Source organism: Carex rostrata, chromosome 11, assembly GCF_964058835.1.
Source record: "Carex rostrata chromosome 11, lpCarRost1.2, whole genome shotgun sequence".
Taxonomy (NCBI): domain Eukaryota; kingdom Viridiplantae; phylum Streptophyta; class Magnoliopsida; order Poales; family Cyperaceae; genus Carex; species Carex rostrata.
This window is the reverse complement of record NC_135928.1, coordinates 13,442,351-13,458,317: the sequence shown is the minus strand read 5'-3', so window position 1 is coordinate 13,458,317 and position 15,967 is coordinate 13,442,351. Positions and strand designations below refer to the sequence as shown.

General features: G+C 33.6%; 2 protein-coding genes across 3 annotated transcripts; both read right to left on the bottom strand.

The window, feature by feature from the left end:
• Positions 1 to 5,331: 5,331 nt before the first annotated feature.
• On the bottom strand, positions 5,332 to 7,675 carry LOC144561440 (NDR1/HIN1-like protein 26). Its single transcript, XM_078310403.1, has 3 exons — positions 7,121 to 7,675; positions 5,812 to 5,931; positions 5,332 to 5,400 (listed from the first exon to the last, which is right to left on the bottom strand). Exons 1-3 carry the CDS (start codon positions 7,673 to 7,675, stop codon positions 5,332 to 5,334), a joined length of 744 nt encoding a protein of 247 aa, XP_078166529.1.
• A 3,506-nt stretch (positions 7,676 to 11,181) lies between these two features.
• LOC144562206 (long chain base biosynthesis protein 1a-like) lies at positions 11,182 to 15,700 on the bottom strand. Of its 2 annotated transcripts, none has more exons than XM_078311384.1 (13): positions 15,502 to 15,700; positions 14,817 to 15,017; positions 14,539 to 14,633; positions 14,338 to 14,429; positions 14,040 to 14,133; positions 13,877 to 13,949; positions 13,629 to 13,761; positions 13,341 to 13,515; positions 12,898 to 13,038; positions 12,582 to 12,677; positions 12,307 to 12,448; positions 12,026 to 12,153; positions 11,182 to 11,580 (listed from the first exon to the last, which is right to left on the bottom strand). In XM_078311384.1, the coding sequence occupies exons 2-13, from the start codon at positions 14,917 to 14,919 to the stop codon at positions 11,413 to 11,415; spliced, it is 1,440 nt and encodes a 479-aa protein (XP_078167510.1). In that variant the 5' UTR covers positions 14,920 to 15,017; positions 15,502 to 15,700; the 3' UTR covers positions 11,182 to 11,412. The 2 variants fall into 2 exon arrangements, with proteins under 2 accessions (XP_078167510.1, XP_078167511.1); XM_078311385.1 differs by lacking the exon at positions 15,502 to 15,700 and adding an exon at positions 15,165 to 15,269.
• Between the last annotated feature and the right edge of the window lie 267 nt (positions 15,701 to 15,967).

The following is a 15,967-nucleotide window of genomic DNA, read 5'->3' as shown; positions in this document are numbered from 1 at the left end:
TTATGACAACAGCTTGATCAATGAAATTAATTAAGCCAAATTAATTAAGCATATCAAACTACAGAATTCATGATGTTTCTCAAATAATATGACATGATCGATTGGCAATGACTGATTGTCTTTTTAAAATAATTTGCTACCAACTAGCTAGTTTAATTTATCTGACTCCATTTATTTTTTGTACCTGAAACTTGTGATCGAATAGGTAATTAATATATATAATCTAAAACAATGACGAGGTCGAGGCAGGTAGCGAGTTATAATTTGTAAACGAGATCATCCATCACGTACAGAAACATATATGACATGGGCTAGCTAGCTTGCTTCATGTGACTCTCGTGCTACTCTCTGCCTTCTCTGCCTTCTCTGCCTTCTCTGTCTCTCATCCTCTATCTCCTCTCTCTCCTCTCTCACCTTTTTTTTTTTTTGTCCTATTTTCTTCAAATTTATTTAAAAATTTAATGATAAGTGTCGTGCCATGCATGGGCTAGCTGGAAAGTATAATGCTTGAATTAATGTACCTTTATCTTCTTTTTATTTTGTTCCTTCATTTGAACTTGAAGTATATATAGGTACCGTGAATCTGTTGGTATGTATTAATTGGCCAACATAATTCACCAAATTACTGAAAGCTCGATATATATATATATCTTTACAATTTAATTTGGATCATAATTTTCTCCCTGTCAAGACGCTTCAATATTTAATAAACAGTTTCTCTTATGTTTAGTATTTTTAGGTCTTTCTTTTTATATATGGAGACCGTATGTATTAATTTGTATAGCAAATTGTCATCCCAATTCCCAAATGGCTGTAAAAGGCTTAATTTTAGTATCACATCTCTTTAATGTTATATTTTTGTAATCTATGGTTGCACTTACAGTGGTTGATTGACTGGTTGTTAATGAAACTCTGGAGTTAAAAAAGATAACCCAACAAAGACAAATTTAATAATGTCAGCCCATTAATCTTATTCTCATTGAGCCTTTAAAACAATCATACAGGCCTATTAGTAATTCGTCAAATTTTAACAGGCCCAATATTACACGCTAAAAGATTTTTTAAGAATACAAAATGGGCCGGCGGATAATTAAATTAACAAGGGAATAAAAACTGAACGCGTTCACTTTTAAAACTGCAAGCTTACATCTGCTTCTACAATTTGCAACACATGCGCATTTTAATTTTAAGGAAGCAGCTAACACTCCCCCAACTCCAGTCCCTCAAAAATCCCCGGACTAATTCTGTAAACATCAATACCAAATCCTGTAAACATCAGTACTAAATCCTGTAAACTAATTCAATAAATCCTATCAACATAAAACTTTCAATTATGTGTGGTCCCCAATAACTTCCACTTTAACCACCACTTTAACCACCACTTTAACCACTTTAACTACTTTGACTGGGACCACTTCTAGACCTTTGACTAGGACCACATCTAGAAGATCTCTAACAGTTTTTCAAAACTAAAAACTAACTATGACTACATTAAAACTTTGTAAACAGAAATATGTAAAAAATATTCGAGTTTTTTTTTTTCAAAACTTTATTTTCGAAATTTTTTTGCAAAATTTTTTTTCAAAATTTTTTTCTCCTTCTAGATACTATTAATTATTTTGAATTCTGTAAACCTTACTACATAACTCTGTAAATAGTTTCGTTTAATCCTATAAACCGGTAAAAAAAATTCAATTTTTAAATTTTTTCAATATTTTATTTTATTTTTCAAATTTTATTTTTTAAAAATGTAAAAAAGAATTCGAATTTTTTTTTCAACTAATTCTGTAAACATCAATACTAAATCCTGTAAACTAATTCAACAAATCCTGTCAACATAAAACTTTCAATTTTGTAAACATCAATACTAAATCATGTAAACTAGTTCAACTAATTCTGTAAACATCAATACTAAATCATGTAAACTAATTCAACAAATCATGTAAACATAAAACTTTCAATTCTGTAAACATCAATACTAAATCCTGTAAACTAATTCAACTAATTCTGTAAACATCAATACTAAATCCTGTAAACTAATTCAACTAGATACTACTTTTAATTATTTTGAATTCTGTAAACCTTACTACATAACTCTGTAAATAGTTTCGTTTAATCCTATAAACCGGTAAAAAAAATTAATTTTTAAGTTTTTTCAATATTTTATTTTATTTTTTCAAACTTTATTTTTTTTAAAATGTAAAAAAGAATTCGATTTTTTTTTTCAAATCTCCTTTTAGATACTACTGCTAATTTTTTTAAATTCTATAAACCTTATCACATAACTCTATAAATAGTTTCGTTTAATCATCAATACTAATATAACCACAAAAACTATGATAATTAGCAGCTTGTGTAAAATTGACCTTTAGCATGATGACATCATTTCCTTGTTCTTACTTATCAGTACCTAATAGCAAAATTTCTCATGATTGAAATCTAAACTGATCTCTTTCAAATATCCTTCTAAATGCTACTTTCAATTATTTTAAATTCTGTAAACCTTATCACATAACTCTATAGATAGTTTCGTTGAATCCTGTAAACTGGTAACAAATAAATACTAATAAGTTATGAAACAACTCTAATATTTTTGCTGATTTAGATCTTTCTACATTATTATGACAGAAGATACAAATGCAGAATAAATTAGCAGCCCTAGCTCTACTGTTCAAATAGTATACCAACTTTTTTATAGTAAAGACAATTTTTTTATAACAACATTAAATATTCAACAACAAATGATTCCACAACAAATGATTCAACAAAGGGTTCAAATAGAAATACATTAGAAGATAAAAACAACCCCTCCTTACAGTACCAGTGGCCTCCAAAACTACTTTTTTTTCACATCCTTTTTTGCCAACATATACTGGTATACCAGTGGCCTCCAAAACTATAGATTTCTTCAACTTGTCTGAAAAAAAGAGTCAATTTTAATGAATTATAGGAAATACTCATAATTTTCCCAAATTTAATAATGATCTATACTAATAGCAATACCAATAGCAACAGTTGTATTAACAAGTATACAGTGACAACATCAGTAGCAATGCAATAAGGAATATATAATTCTGTCATGATTATATTATTTTTCATAGGAAAGGGTCATCAGAAATGCGCATTATACCCGATTATTTTTTGGCTGTACATTCATTTATATTTAATGCAAATTCAAAAAATAAAGTTTTTCATAGGAAAGGGTCATCAGAAATGCATATTATACCCGATTATTTTTTGGCTGTACATTCATTTATATTTAATGCAAATTCCTTTTCTAGCCATCAAAACATGAACAGAATAGTAGAAAATAAAAGAACTTATAAAACTGACCTAGGGGCAAAATGGACCAAAACACTAAAAAAATTACTAAATAAAAATGACTTGGAATCTGGACTTGAAACTTATACAACAGGTAAAGGACATCTCAAACACTTAATTATGAATTTGACACAATTTTAGGACTAAAAGATTAATTAGAAATTGCAAAACAAATTAGGTCTGTAAAATAAAATAAAACAGTGAGAAAGTCAAATCATTTTGAGAGTTTACTGCATTGATATATGCAAATTCCTGTTAGTAGCATACTAGCTAGGATATTGCACAGATTCAATTGGTTTGGTGTGGTGCAAATTAATTCTAACTTCTTCCTATCATTTAATATGGGTTCTGGTATGCAACTGTACCGGTTTGATAGTTTCTCAAGTTGGCTTTGTATTCCATTGCATAAAATAATAAAATAACCAAGAACCTAATTGAGCAAAATTGGGGCTAAAATTAATCCAAAATTGAGGCAGTATTTAATATTAAGGTTTGCTCAGGGTGAAATTGGATGAAATATTCAGCTAAACTAGTGATTGTTGCACAAGGAGAGGTAAACTGACGTCTTAATTGGGGTTACTTCTGGATCTTTTACAAAAAGAAAGAAACTCACAGAATTAGATCGGATAGCATGGTCTACTATTGCCATCCATAATGAACAAAAATAAAACCTGCAGACAGGTACCAGAAACCGTAGTACCACTTAGCAACAGTACAGCTTGTACCAGTACACTACTGGTTTCACATTGCAACTACCACCTGCAGACATGGTCATTAATTTAGTATAATTCATAAAAGACAATTAAATAAATTGTAATCTACATGAATAATATAACAAAACAGTTCCAGTTAACAAAAAAGACCCAGAGTAGTAAAACAATTGCCATCCATAATGAACAAAAAAAAAACCTGCAGACCGATATCAGAAACCGTAGTACCACTTAGCAACAGTACAGCCTGTACCAGTACACTACTGGTTTCACATTGCAACTACAACCTGCAGACATGGTCATTTAGTATAATTCGAAACAAATAGTCTACATGAATAATATAACAAAATAGTCTAAGTTAATAACAAAGAATTCGAAACAAATAATAAAATGAAATAATACTAATTAAAGCATGACATTTTTTATTCATGTCAGAGTGTTGTAAACTCAGACAACACTTGAATAATATTATAATATACCTAAATAGTATTATAATCTAAGTCCATTACCGTTGTCTGGTACAATTGTTCACCTTAATCAGCAGCATTGCACTGGACTTCTCTCGAAACAATCTCCAAGAAAAAAAAACAGAAATAAACTACGTGAATCTTACAATGTCATTATGTCACAGAAGCAAAAGGAACAATGATTTTAGTACTATATAAGTTACTCAGAATCGAATCTGAATTATATACTCAACTCCAATATCATGTCATAGCATCTGATTTAAAACTAACAACAAGATACCAAAACTTATTCAGTTGGAGCTTTACATCAGTGTCTCTTTTCGGAGGTTTGATCATGGTACCATTAGGTGGCTGTGCCGAATTCCCTTTACAAAATAAAATTAAAAATTAAAAAGAAAGGTGCAGATTCACAACGTATCAGAGAATTACCTCTAATTTTTTCCAATTAAATATGACAGGTCAATATAATATGTAGCCACAACAGTTCTGTAAAAAAGTTTATACTATTCCTAATAAGGTCAGCACCAGACTGGTACCAGTATCAGTACCATTAAAGCCAAATCCAAAGAAAAAACATCTCAGCTAGTACCAGCAACAGTATCAGTGAGGTCAAAACCCCACTCGATGATCCAATCGATAAGTATACGCAAGCATACATCAAGCATCAAGTAAAAATGGCTCAAGTATTTACCCGATACAGGTGCAAATCTATCTACCGTTGTCGTCTCTTCGCTGTTACCGTCTCGTGTGAGATCTACCTACTCCTTGTTACACCGAGATCTACCTACTCCTTTTACTGCTCTAAAAATACCTCTTGCTTCTCTTTCAAGCTCTTACTCCCATGAAAACTTGACCTCCTCTTTCAAATACAACCCCAAATCACCTATGTAACAACTACAAATCTAAAATCAAAAGGAAGCAAGATATAACAATGGTCATGATTCTGTTATTGATCACAGGTCCAAAAAAATTAGCACTAATTATGTCCAGGATAATACATTGAACAAGCAAATACCTAGAAGCAGTGAAAAAATAACAAAATATAGAATCGAGGAAGAAATTTTTCCCTTCTATTATATTATCTCCTGAATCAGTGACATGCCATCTAGACACAACTTGGTCTTTGGCTCAAGAAACAGAAATAAGGCAATATGCTCAACTTGTTTATAATAACAGAAAGGATCCATTTGTATAGATATAGACAAATTTACTTTTCTTTATATACTCATCTATGTACACTGTAATCGACACGATAATAATCGTAATGAAATATTTCTTCATCTGAATCTATCTTTATCTCTGTTTCGTTTTACCTTTTGTAGTTCAAACAACTCTCCAATCTCCAGGCTGGGACGATAGGCAAGAGGTGCTTGTGACTTGTTCAGCTCTGCCAGGAGAAGCTCGGTGGCTATGCCTTGACTTGTTCGCCTCAGCTGCAAGCACCGCGAGATCACGATTGGGGATCAGACAGTAGTAGCGGGATTCTCAGATCCACCATGAGCGCAGATTGGGAGGGAGAGAAGTGGCGGTCCTGGTTGATTTGAGAAGATCGAGAAAGAGAAGAGAAGGGGACGGGAAAGAGGAGAGAAGAGAAGGGAACCAGAGATCAAATTTCTTTACCATTAGTGCCATTAGAGGAGGGGATCAGGAGAGAGGAGAAGAAAACAGGAGAGAGATTGGGGAAGAGAAGATCCAAAAATCAGATTGGGAAAGTTCTTTTATTTCTATCTATGGCCGTTAAAATCAGTTTCAAAACGCGTTAGACTGAATTAGATGACGGCGCGGGGATTTTCCGGGGACTAAAGGTCGGGGGATAATACCTTTTCTCTAATTTTAATATGGAGATCATGTTAAGCATTTCGGATCAATTGTTTATACTTTGAGAACGTAGATATGAACATGATATATATATAATTGGAGATAACTGATTGTGTACCTTAACGAATTAATTTTTTTCATTCATACCTTAACGAAATTAGCTCAGCTAATTACGACAGATATATGTGGCCAAATGATTAGTGGTAGTTGAACTTTAATTCCTTGTGCACTAAGGATACGCCACTTTCACCATTTCCACTTGCAGGGTGCTTCTTGTCTTTAGTTTCTTGCTATGATACTAAAGATAGAACCTCTTGGATTCATGGACCTACAACATTCATTTCTTTTATTCTTTTTTTTTTATTCTTTTTTAAATGATATCTTTCTGTTCTTCTCAATGGCATTATTAATTATTTTACTTAATTGTTACATATGATGTTTCTTATTATTCAACAATGTCAAAGCAACTAACCAACTAAAGTTATGCACCTGTATTCACCATATATATATTCACTTACCAGTTACCTATTTACAATCACAAAATATACATAAATACCATATATACATACATATAGTACACTTCTCAAAACCCATAATAGACCATGCATTTTTTGAACCTATATATATAACCTAGCAAGGTTTATATATCAACTCTGGACCAATTATTTAATCCTAGCTATCAAATCAGACCAGTTGCATTAATTTGACAGTTCCAATTTCCAGAATTTATCAGAAACAGCAGACACTAATTTGATATCTCTGCTAACTATTGGTAGAGCACTGGGCACCTTGGACCGAGCTTACTGGCACGGGCAGTCCCGGTCGGCCCATCAGCACCACCATGCAATCAACTTCCAGTTTGTACCAGCCGGACAACCAGGGCCCCACTTTCCACCGGAGGTTCCCTTCTATTTTCAAATTGAGACTCGGTAGCTTCATGACCGTGCTCGATGCAGCTGATTGCGTGCCTGTTGGGCCCACCAGATTAGCTGAAAGGATGTCACTATCAAGCTGTCCTTGATTGAACGGTGGTAATGCCACGTCAGGTGTTATTTGCACTCCGGCATATGCAAGGTACACATGCAGCTTGTCGTAATATATGCTGGCATGTGAATTAGGGTTTTTTGAGATGAAGGTGGTTGATATGGTAGAATTTCTTGCAGATAGGTCTTTGAGGTAGAATTTGGGATCGGTGGGGTGAAAGATGAGCCAAATGAGAAAGGAGATGGAGAGGAGAGAGAAAATCAGGCCAGAGAGAGAAAGTAAGAGCTTTCTGTTGCTTTTCAGGTGGTGAAAAAATTGGTTGTGACCTTTCTTGGAGCAGTCTTTTGGAGGTGATGCAGTGAAAATAATAGACATTTGCTAGAGAAGAGAAAATAAGGAGAGAAATAGTGTGTTACTGTGTTTGGATGAAGTCAAGAGAGAGATAGATGGATGCAGTGGAGGGTTTAATATATAAAGTGTGCTGAGATGGTGGCGTTTGTCAGTGATCTTGCACATACAAAAGCATGCAATTATTAGATATCAACAAAAAAAAATGCAATTATTTATAGGAGCCACAATCTTTTGATTTGGAGATAGATAAGGGTTAGTAGTGTTTGGTAACTTTGGTTTTATTTTTCAACTCAACTTTAGGAGTTGTCAATGCAATTGTGAACAGAAATCATTTTTTTTTTTTTAGAATTAATTGTGAATGATCAGAGACATCGATCAAATGGTGTGGTGTACAAAGAATTTATATTCAACACGTATAGTTATAGTTAATCCCATAGACATCAAATGGTGCATGACATGAGATGTACAACTTTAGAGTAGTAAACACATGCATTATTTAATTAGCTGATGAAGTTGACAAGAACCAAATCTTGGCAGCCTCTGCCTAGAATTTCAAAAAAAGAAGTTGACAAGAGCCGATCCAAATTTAATTTAGATGAATAGAATTTGATGCATCTTACAAATTAATACGGACGCTTCTATTTAAAGCCATGCCTTATCTGTGTAAACCGTTTCCGACACGGCAAGGAAAATTGCATCCCAAAAAATTGAAGGGAAAATGATCATATGTTCGATCTAGCACATGCATGTTGTTGTGAGTCCATGCTACATAAGTAACAATTATAATTTCATGTGAAGTCTTCATGGATCGATGAATTAGTATATATATATGTATAATACTAGTAAATTTAAACTTTTGTGCGTTTAGATCGTTAAAAGTTAGTGTAAAAACAGTACTATATGAATTAGTATATATGTAATAATAGTGTAAGAAGAGTGCTAATATATTCGAATAGTGTGAAAAAACAAACTGTTAATTTTGTACTATTTGAAATAGGATAAATATTATTTAAATTGTATGTTTCAAAATAATACTAACTTGAAAAGGACTAATCATATTGTTTGAATTAACAGAACAGCACTAACAAAATACTATCTGAATAGAAAGAAATCCAAATTCAAATGAGAATAAAAGACCTTTAGTTTTTTTTTTTTTTTTTTTTTTTTTTTTTAAAAAGTAGGCGGTTAGGAAAAGGCAATTAAAGAAAAGTAAAAGGAGAGAGAGAGAGAGAGAGAGAGAACTCCTGAATCCATCTTAATTAATGTTATTAATTAGTTGCAAATGGTAACATCTGGGTGCATTGGAGCATATATATATATGATATATCTAATGAAATGAAATAAAGTAAAAGGCGGTTAACATCATTAGAAGGAAGAAAGTAAGTTACATGTTCATTATTGATTTTCAAGTATCTTTCTCTAACAATATTCAAAAGTGCACCTAACTCTTTCAAATGGTACAACGTGCACCTATAATAGTTCAGAGAAAATTTCTTTAATGTCTTAGATTTGTCAAGCCTTCATGTGATCGAGAAAATTGTATAATTTATATATCCAACGATTTTTTTATTTGTTTTCTTAATTACATATTCATATATATCTCCTGATGAAACGAATTAATAGGTGTAAGGTTTAACTATATGTGTGTGTGTGTGTGTGTGTGTGTGTGCGCACTTACGATTTATTACATAGGTTAATGCCACTAAAGAACAAAAGTTAGCTAGTTAGTGGATTGAGCAATCTAAATATTAAAGTACCAAATTAAAGTGGGATTTGGGTGATCCCAAGTATATGCAATGTGGGCGCAAAACAATGATAGACGACAATCCAATCATGCATGACAACACTTTTGTTTTTTATTTTTATTTTTGTTCTAAACCTTAATTTTATTACTTGTGATATTCAAAGATAATGTAATTCAGAAAATTCAATTCACACAAACTGTAAATTCTAGGGGCATGCATGACAACTTTCAGTTTTAACTTAATTTGATGATAATTAATGATTTTTATGACGATATTTAATTAATTTGTTTTTCAATTAAATATGTGTTATGAAAAGTAAATTTGTGTAAGAAAATTGATAAAAAAAAATAAGCTTCAATTTGTCCCTTTAATTAATTATTAATTTGTAATTAATTAGTTTATAGTCGACAGCATGCATATTCTAACTTTCTCATAAACGATGCCTTTTAACTGTCAAGGGCCAATCTGCAGAAAAGGTCAGGTCAGGCCAAAAGTGGTATCAACTTTTTTGTATGGTGCGAGCGAGCAAATTAATCTTCTGAGGCAGGTGGGATCGAAGGTGGGATCGATGATGACGTACACGTTGGGTGGCGAGCGATCGAGTTAATTAGCTGGCTTGCCACAACACCTGAGTCGATCATGAGCTGAGATTAAAGAAAATTAAGAACTAGAATTTAGGATCTGTTATGATCGAATTGAGGATTTTAATAAGACCCGATTATTTTAAAACTCAAGAATATTCTGTTCAAACGTGGTCCAGCTGAAGATGTCAAAGTCTAGTTGGTAAAATGGAGAGAAAGGAGTGTGAGGAAACGGGTTGGGATAAACATGGATCAGAAGAATAGCAAAAAAAGAGAGATGCTTTCGCCAAGATCACATTTAATTAACATTGATGATGCCCACGGATTAATTAAAAAGGGGGCAAAAGGCTGCTAGTGCTATCATAAAACAGCTTTTCTTTTGCCAAGGACTAGCATCAAGTCGGTTTGAATTGGATTGGATTGGATCCCACGAGTTTTTCAGGTTGTAAAGGGATACTAGACATGTCAGATCAATGTTCAAGTTGGATCAAATTCAAATCAATTTTCATTTTTCAAATTATATCAGGAAATTTTTTTGATTATGAGAGCGAATTCTAAATTGAAATATATGCAAATTGTCGATATTGTAGCTTTTAGAATGTTGTAATGATTTTGAGTATAATTTTCGGGAAAGAATGTTGTAAAGCGATTTAGAAGATTCATGCAGCGGTAGCTGAAGATGAAGAAATTTTCGTTGTTTCAACGATTCAATCAAAGCACACATGCTGTGGTGTTAATAAGCGACTCAGGACTCAGGAGGGAGATATTGAAAAGATAATAAAACATTGGGCCCACGGGCCGAAACCCAGAAAACCCAATAGAATCTTTCGGAATCTACCATGACCCAATATCGGAAGCTAAATCTTATTGATGACAATTGCAATAAGATTACAATAAGAAAATGAACCAAGGACCGCACATTGGCATGGCAGGGGACTTGGAGAAGGGAGGATAAAAGAGAGGCTCAAACTTCAAAAACAAATTAATTAGCTCGGAACAACCTCTAGAGTTGTAAACAAAATGAAAAGTATAAAACTCAATTAGCTAATTCAAAAACAATATATACTTTCTTTAACTTGTACAGATGCAAATGTTTACAGAACACTATAAGGTCTACCACCACCAAACAATCAAACATAGTAGCTACTCTACCCTTTATGCACCTAATAACAAAATCAACACTGCATAGAAAAAGAATCAGAAATGTAAAAGACTGCCAATTATTTAACTTTATGTAAAGGCGTACAAAAAGTGAACATCAGTGAATCATACTACTACCAGCATAAATTATTTCCAAATGCTCAACTTACCATATAATGAGAAAAAAACTGTTCTGAAAACTAGATAAGACCACAAGCTATACAAAACACTAGACCAAAGCTGGTTAAAAAAATCCTCAATTTGAAAATTACGACAAGCTTCAATTAAGGAGATACTAAGAAAGCACCAATGCAGCAACTCTTTTCAAGGAAGTGGCTGCCTTAAGAAGGTCAGATTCAGAGTGTGATGCCGAGACAAAAAGCCGTAAGCCAATTGGGAGAGGACACTTGTCCAGAGATGACCTTTTTGTTGTCACAATAAGTACAGAATCCTCCTCCAAAACCTGAATAAATAATTTGATTAATTTCAGCAAAATAAAAAAAAGAAGCATGATTTTGAAATTAATCTATGCATAGTGATCAGGTACAGTTCCAGACATATACTATGACAAATATCTAAATAGAGTTGGCAAAATCTGGCATGAACTTAAAACCCCACATCATCTGCTTGAGCCCAAACCTAACCCGACCCAACTAAAATTAAAAAGTCAGGAAACAATACCCAGTTCAACACCAGCAAAGGATCCAAATTATAAACCAAACAGCCAGGCAACCAAAATTGAGATGAGCCCATACCCAAAATGTCCAGGATCAAATAATGGATCCTACAAACGAACCCAACCCAAATGGCCTAACTTGACCTGAGGTGATTTGACCAGCCTGTTTGCAACCTCTATGTGCCAATAGGAATTCACACTACATGGGAATCAAATCCCTAATAAAACATACCCGTTTAGCAATGGACTCGAGGAGGTGCATATCAGCCTTGTCAGAGCCGGTTGATTTCTTCAGTTTAAGGAAAACAATGGGAGATAATAAATGGCTTGCTACAACAAGCCCCGGAACATCTGACAACTCTGCATTTCCAAATAAACACATTATAATTAAACAGTCAATCAACAAACACAGCATGTTTTTGAAATTTTCCGAAGAAAATATTAACTGCTTTATAATTGAAATCTATGACTAAAACAAACAACAACAACGATCAACAACAAAAAAGGAAGTACCATTAAAAAGAGTAGCAATATTAGCCCTTAAATTGGCAAGAATGGACGGATTTTCCTCCAAATGATCAACTGCTGCAATTGCAGCACTCGCGAGATATGGAGGCAAAGAAGCAGAGAATACATACCCTGCGCTGCTCAACCTCTACCAAAAACAAAACAAAAGTGTCCCAATTGTTGTTACTAAAATTTATAGTGGAAAAAGGCATCTAATAGTATGTTTAATTGGACATGTACTATTATTTTAGGTTATTCTTTTTCATTTTAACAGCACATACTTGGTGATCGACAACTCGAACGCTTCCAGTGCAGAAACCCCCATCAGTGGCTAGAGCATTTCCCATTCCAGCAGTTATTATGTCAATTTTCTCAATCTGCGTATCAAACAATTAATTCCAAATAAGCTACAAATTAACGGATCCAAAAGGGACAAAAAAGAGCAAATAGTTCATTGCACATTTTTTAATTGTTTTAGTCCAGCTTTGTATTGAATAAAAAATTATTTTCATTGAGTCACAGTTGAGTCTGTACACATTTGTTTGCTTCTGTGTGTTATTACATTATCTTTCTGAAAAGAAGATAAATAAAACGCACCGGGACTCCACATTGCTCAGCAAGACCACGACCTGAATTTCCAAGCACGCCAAAAGAATGGCTCTCATCCAGTATAATACGGAAGCGGTACTTCTCCTTCAACCTCAAAATCTCATCCAGTGGGGCTATTTGTCCCGAATTCTGCACCAAATCAGGGCCAAGGATATCAGAGAAAATAACTCAGCTACCAGAATTAAAAGAGAAAACAAACTAAAGGTCGAATTCGGTTGTTTCTGCAGACCTCAAATCAACTACAACCCTAAATAAATGGTACCATGTACACTACTGATCATACAGTTACTAACGCATCTGTAATTTTTGGGTGATTTTTGTTAAAGGTAACCAATTTTTTCTAGTTTCGCAGGGAACAAATGACATTTTAAGGTTTTGCAGGTTAGACATTAATTTCAGCCAAACTAACAAAAATTATATATATACTGAACCTGGTAGATGGATTCAACAACAATGTAACGGCGAATTTTCTCAGGGTGTTTGCTACGGCGGGTGACTTCCTCCAACTTGTTTTCTAATGATTTCATGTCATTATGCTTGAAATATGCCACAGTGCTTCTTGAAAGGTATAGCCCATTCTGTACTGCCCAGTGAACCCCCTCATCTCTATTTTTTGCAACAATATTGTAAGCTAAGTAACAAATAACAGGTACATAATAGGTAGCAATAAAATAATGTTCACAAATAGGGCCAAATAAAATGTGAAAGAAGTAACTTACGCAACAATGATGTCGCCTTTCTTACAGAAAGCAGGAATAACACTGAAAATAGTTGAAATGCCATAGGAATAGAGTATTGAATCAGGTGTCCCCAAGAATTTAGCTATTTTTTGCTCACAATCCAGGTGTACATCTGTATACAAATTAATTTATGTCAGATACAAATTTTTACTCTTAGAATGGATGGTGAGGGACTATGAGAGAGAGAGAGAGAGAACAGCAGAAGAAAACAAGAAGAGAAGTCTCACCAATGGTCCCATAAAATCCGCGAGGCCCACAAGAACCAACACCATATTTTTCCAGTGCGCCAACACAGGAATCCTAAAATTTCATGTGTTACAAGTTCAATGCATGAATTACATTTAAAATGAGGGAAAAAGAAAAGGTCAGTTAAAAATAGATTCTTCTCACGGTGATCTTTTCATTTCCAATGAGACCGAGATAGTTCGCAGATGCAAAGTTCAGCACCTCTTTTCCATTAACTATTGCATGTGGTCCTGCAGCACTGTGTCAGAAAAAAAGAAATAAATAAAGAAGAAGGAAAAGAAATTCAATCTTCCAAATGAATTAACTTTCTATTAACCTACAAGAAAAGAAACTGTGCCAAAATATGGTATTTTACTTTATACACGGACTGCAGATTTGCAAAAATAATGCATCAAAATGAAGAGAAGTAGATTGCAAACAGAATAATTTAATTATGTGAAACCTTTCCAGAATAGGGGCATCATCTGTCATGTCTTCAGTAATTTGTGGGGTCAGGGGCTCAGGAACCCATTCATCACATAGCTCGTCTATTTCCTGTTTTTATATTTCAGCAGAAGCACTTTACTATTAGCACAGCACAAGAAAACACAATATTCAACTGTTTTTGAGTAAAAGTAAATAGAAGACATTGTAAAATTAAAACCTTTTCTGTCAGAGGCTTCTTAGGGGGTTTGTAACTCTTCCTTGTAAGCTGAAATAATATTACCACTACAAGTAATACTTCAACCACTAGGTGACCTTCATTTTGAAAATTAAGCAAACAATTAGATTCGTTTAAAAGAAGTAAAATATCAATAGAGTTAATTTACATGTACTAAAAATTAGTATCCTTTTTAACTTATTGCTCTCAATTCTGTACTCTCTGAAAGCACCATGGTTTTATAATCACAGAATTTGGCAAATTGTAAGAGGAGAAATTACCATCAATAGGTACACCAAAAACAACAGCTTTGGTAGGAGCATCAAAAGCTAAAGAGACCCAGTCCAGCACACTGGCCGTTATGTTCACCATTGCTGATGCCATCTGTTTTTATTTTATCCTCTTATACCAATTTCACTTGACCCAAACAATTCAATAGTTCACCAATAATCTTTTTATGTGTGAGGAAGGGTGTGGCAGACCTGAAAATAAGTGTATACACTGATTTGTTACCTCCACTTTGGATGGAACCACACAAGAGAGAAATAGTTTTCATATAAAATTCCAAAAGAAGAATTGTTCCCATCAGATTTAAGATTTAGTCAAATTCAGTGAGAATTTGTACTTACTCAAATCTAGTACAGTTAATTGTAATTCTCCTTATGCAAAAGGTGTTTTTTTTAAGTGGAATGGAATTCGATCTGTTAAAATAAACTATTCAGGTATTAGGTATAGGTATTGTGAATAAACTGATTTAAAAAAAAAAAAAAAAAAAAACATAACAGAGTTGATGATTTCAGCTAGAAAGCTTCTTTGCAATAAATCCATTAACATTAAATTCAAGACATCAAAACAAAGGCCGTTTACAATCTAACTAGAATACAGATTAAGAAAAGAGTAGAATAACAAATCTAACCCAGTAATATTTAGAACAAGGAATAGACATTTGAGGCAAAAGGACCTTACCGTTTCCGTAGTACCTCTCTCTCTATCTCTGTCTCTGAATATATATCTATACCGCATCTATGCAAAAAGTGACATTAGCGGCGATTTATAGGAGATAGAGACGGGAAATTTGAAAAACTAGCAAGTAGGAACTGAACGTGAATGATACGAATGGAGAATGGAGAATGGAGGCTATGGAGTCTCCTTTGGAGAGCTTGACTAACGACGATGAATCAATCAATCGGAGAAGGTCGGTCAATTTAGGTGTATTTTTTATTTTCTTTTTCTTTTTCTTTTTCTTTTTCTTTTTCTTTTTTCGGTCGGGTTCCTATCCAGCCCAGCCCTCTTTCTGTTCACTTGCGGAGACAAAAACATAAATTAGAAGTGTCCTGTGAACATATAGAAGGTGCTCTCGAGTCTGCCGATTGTACTTCAATTGAAATTTGTTCGTTGACCACGTGTTTTCAACAGCTTTCACGCGTTTTCA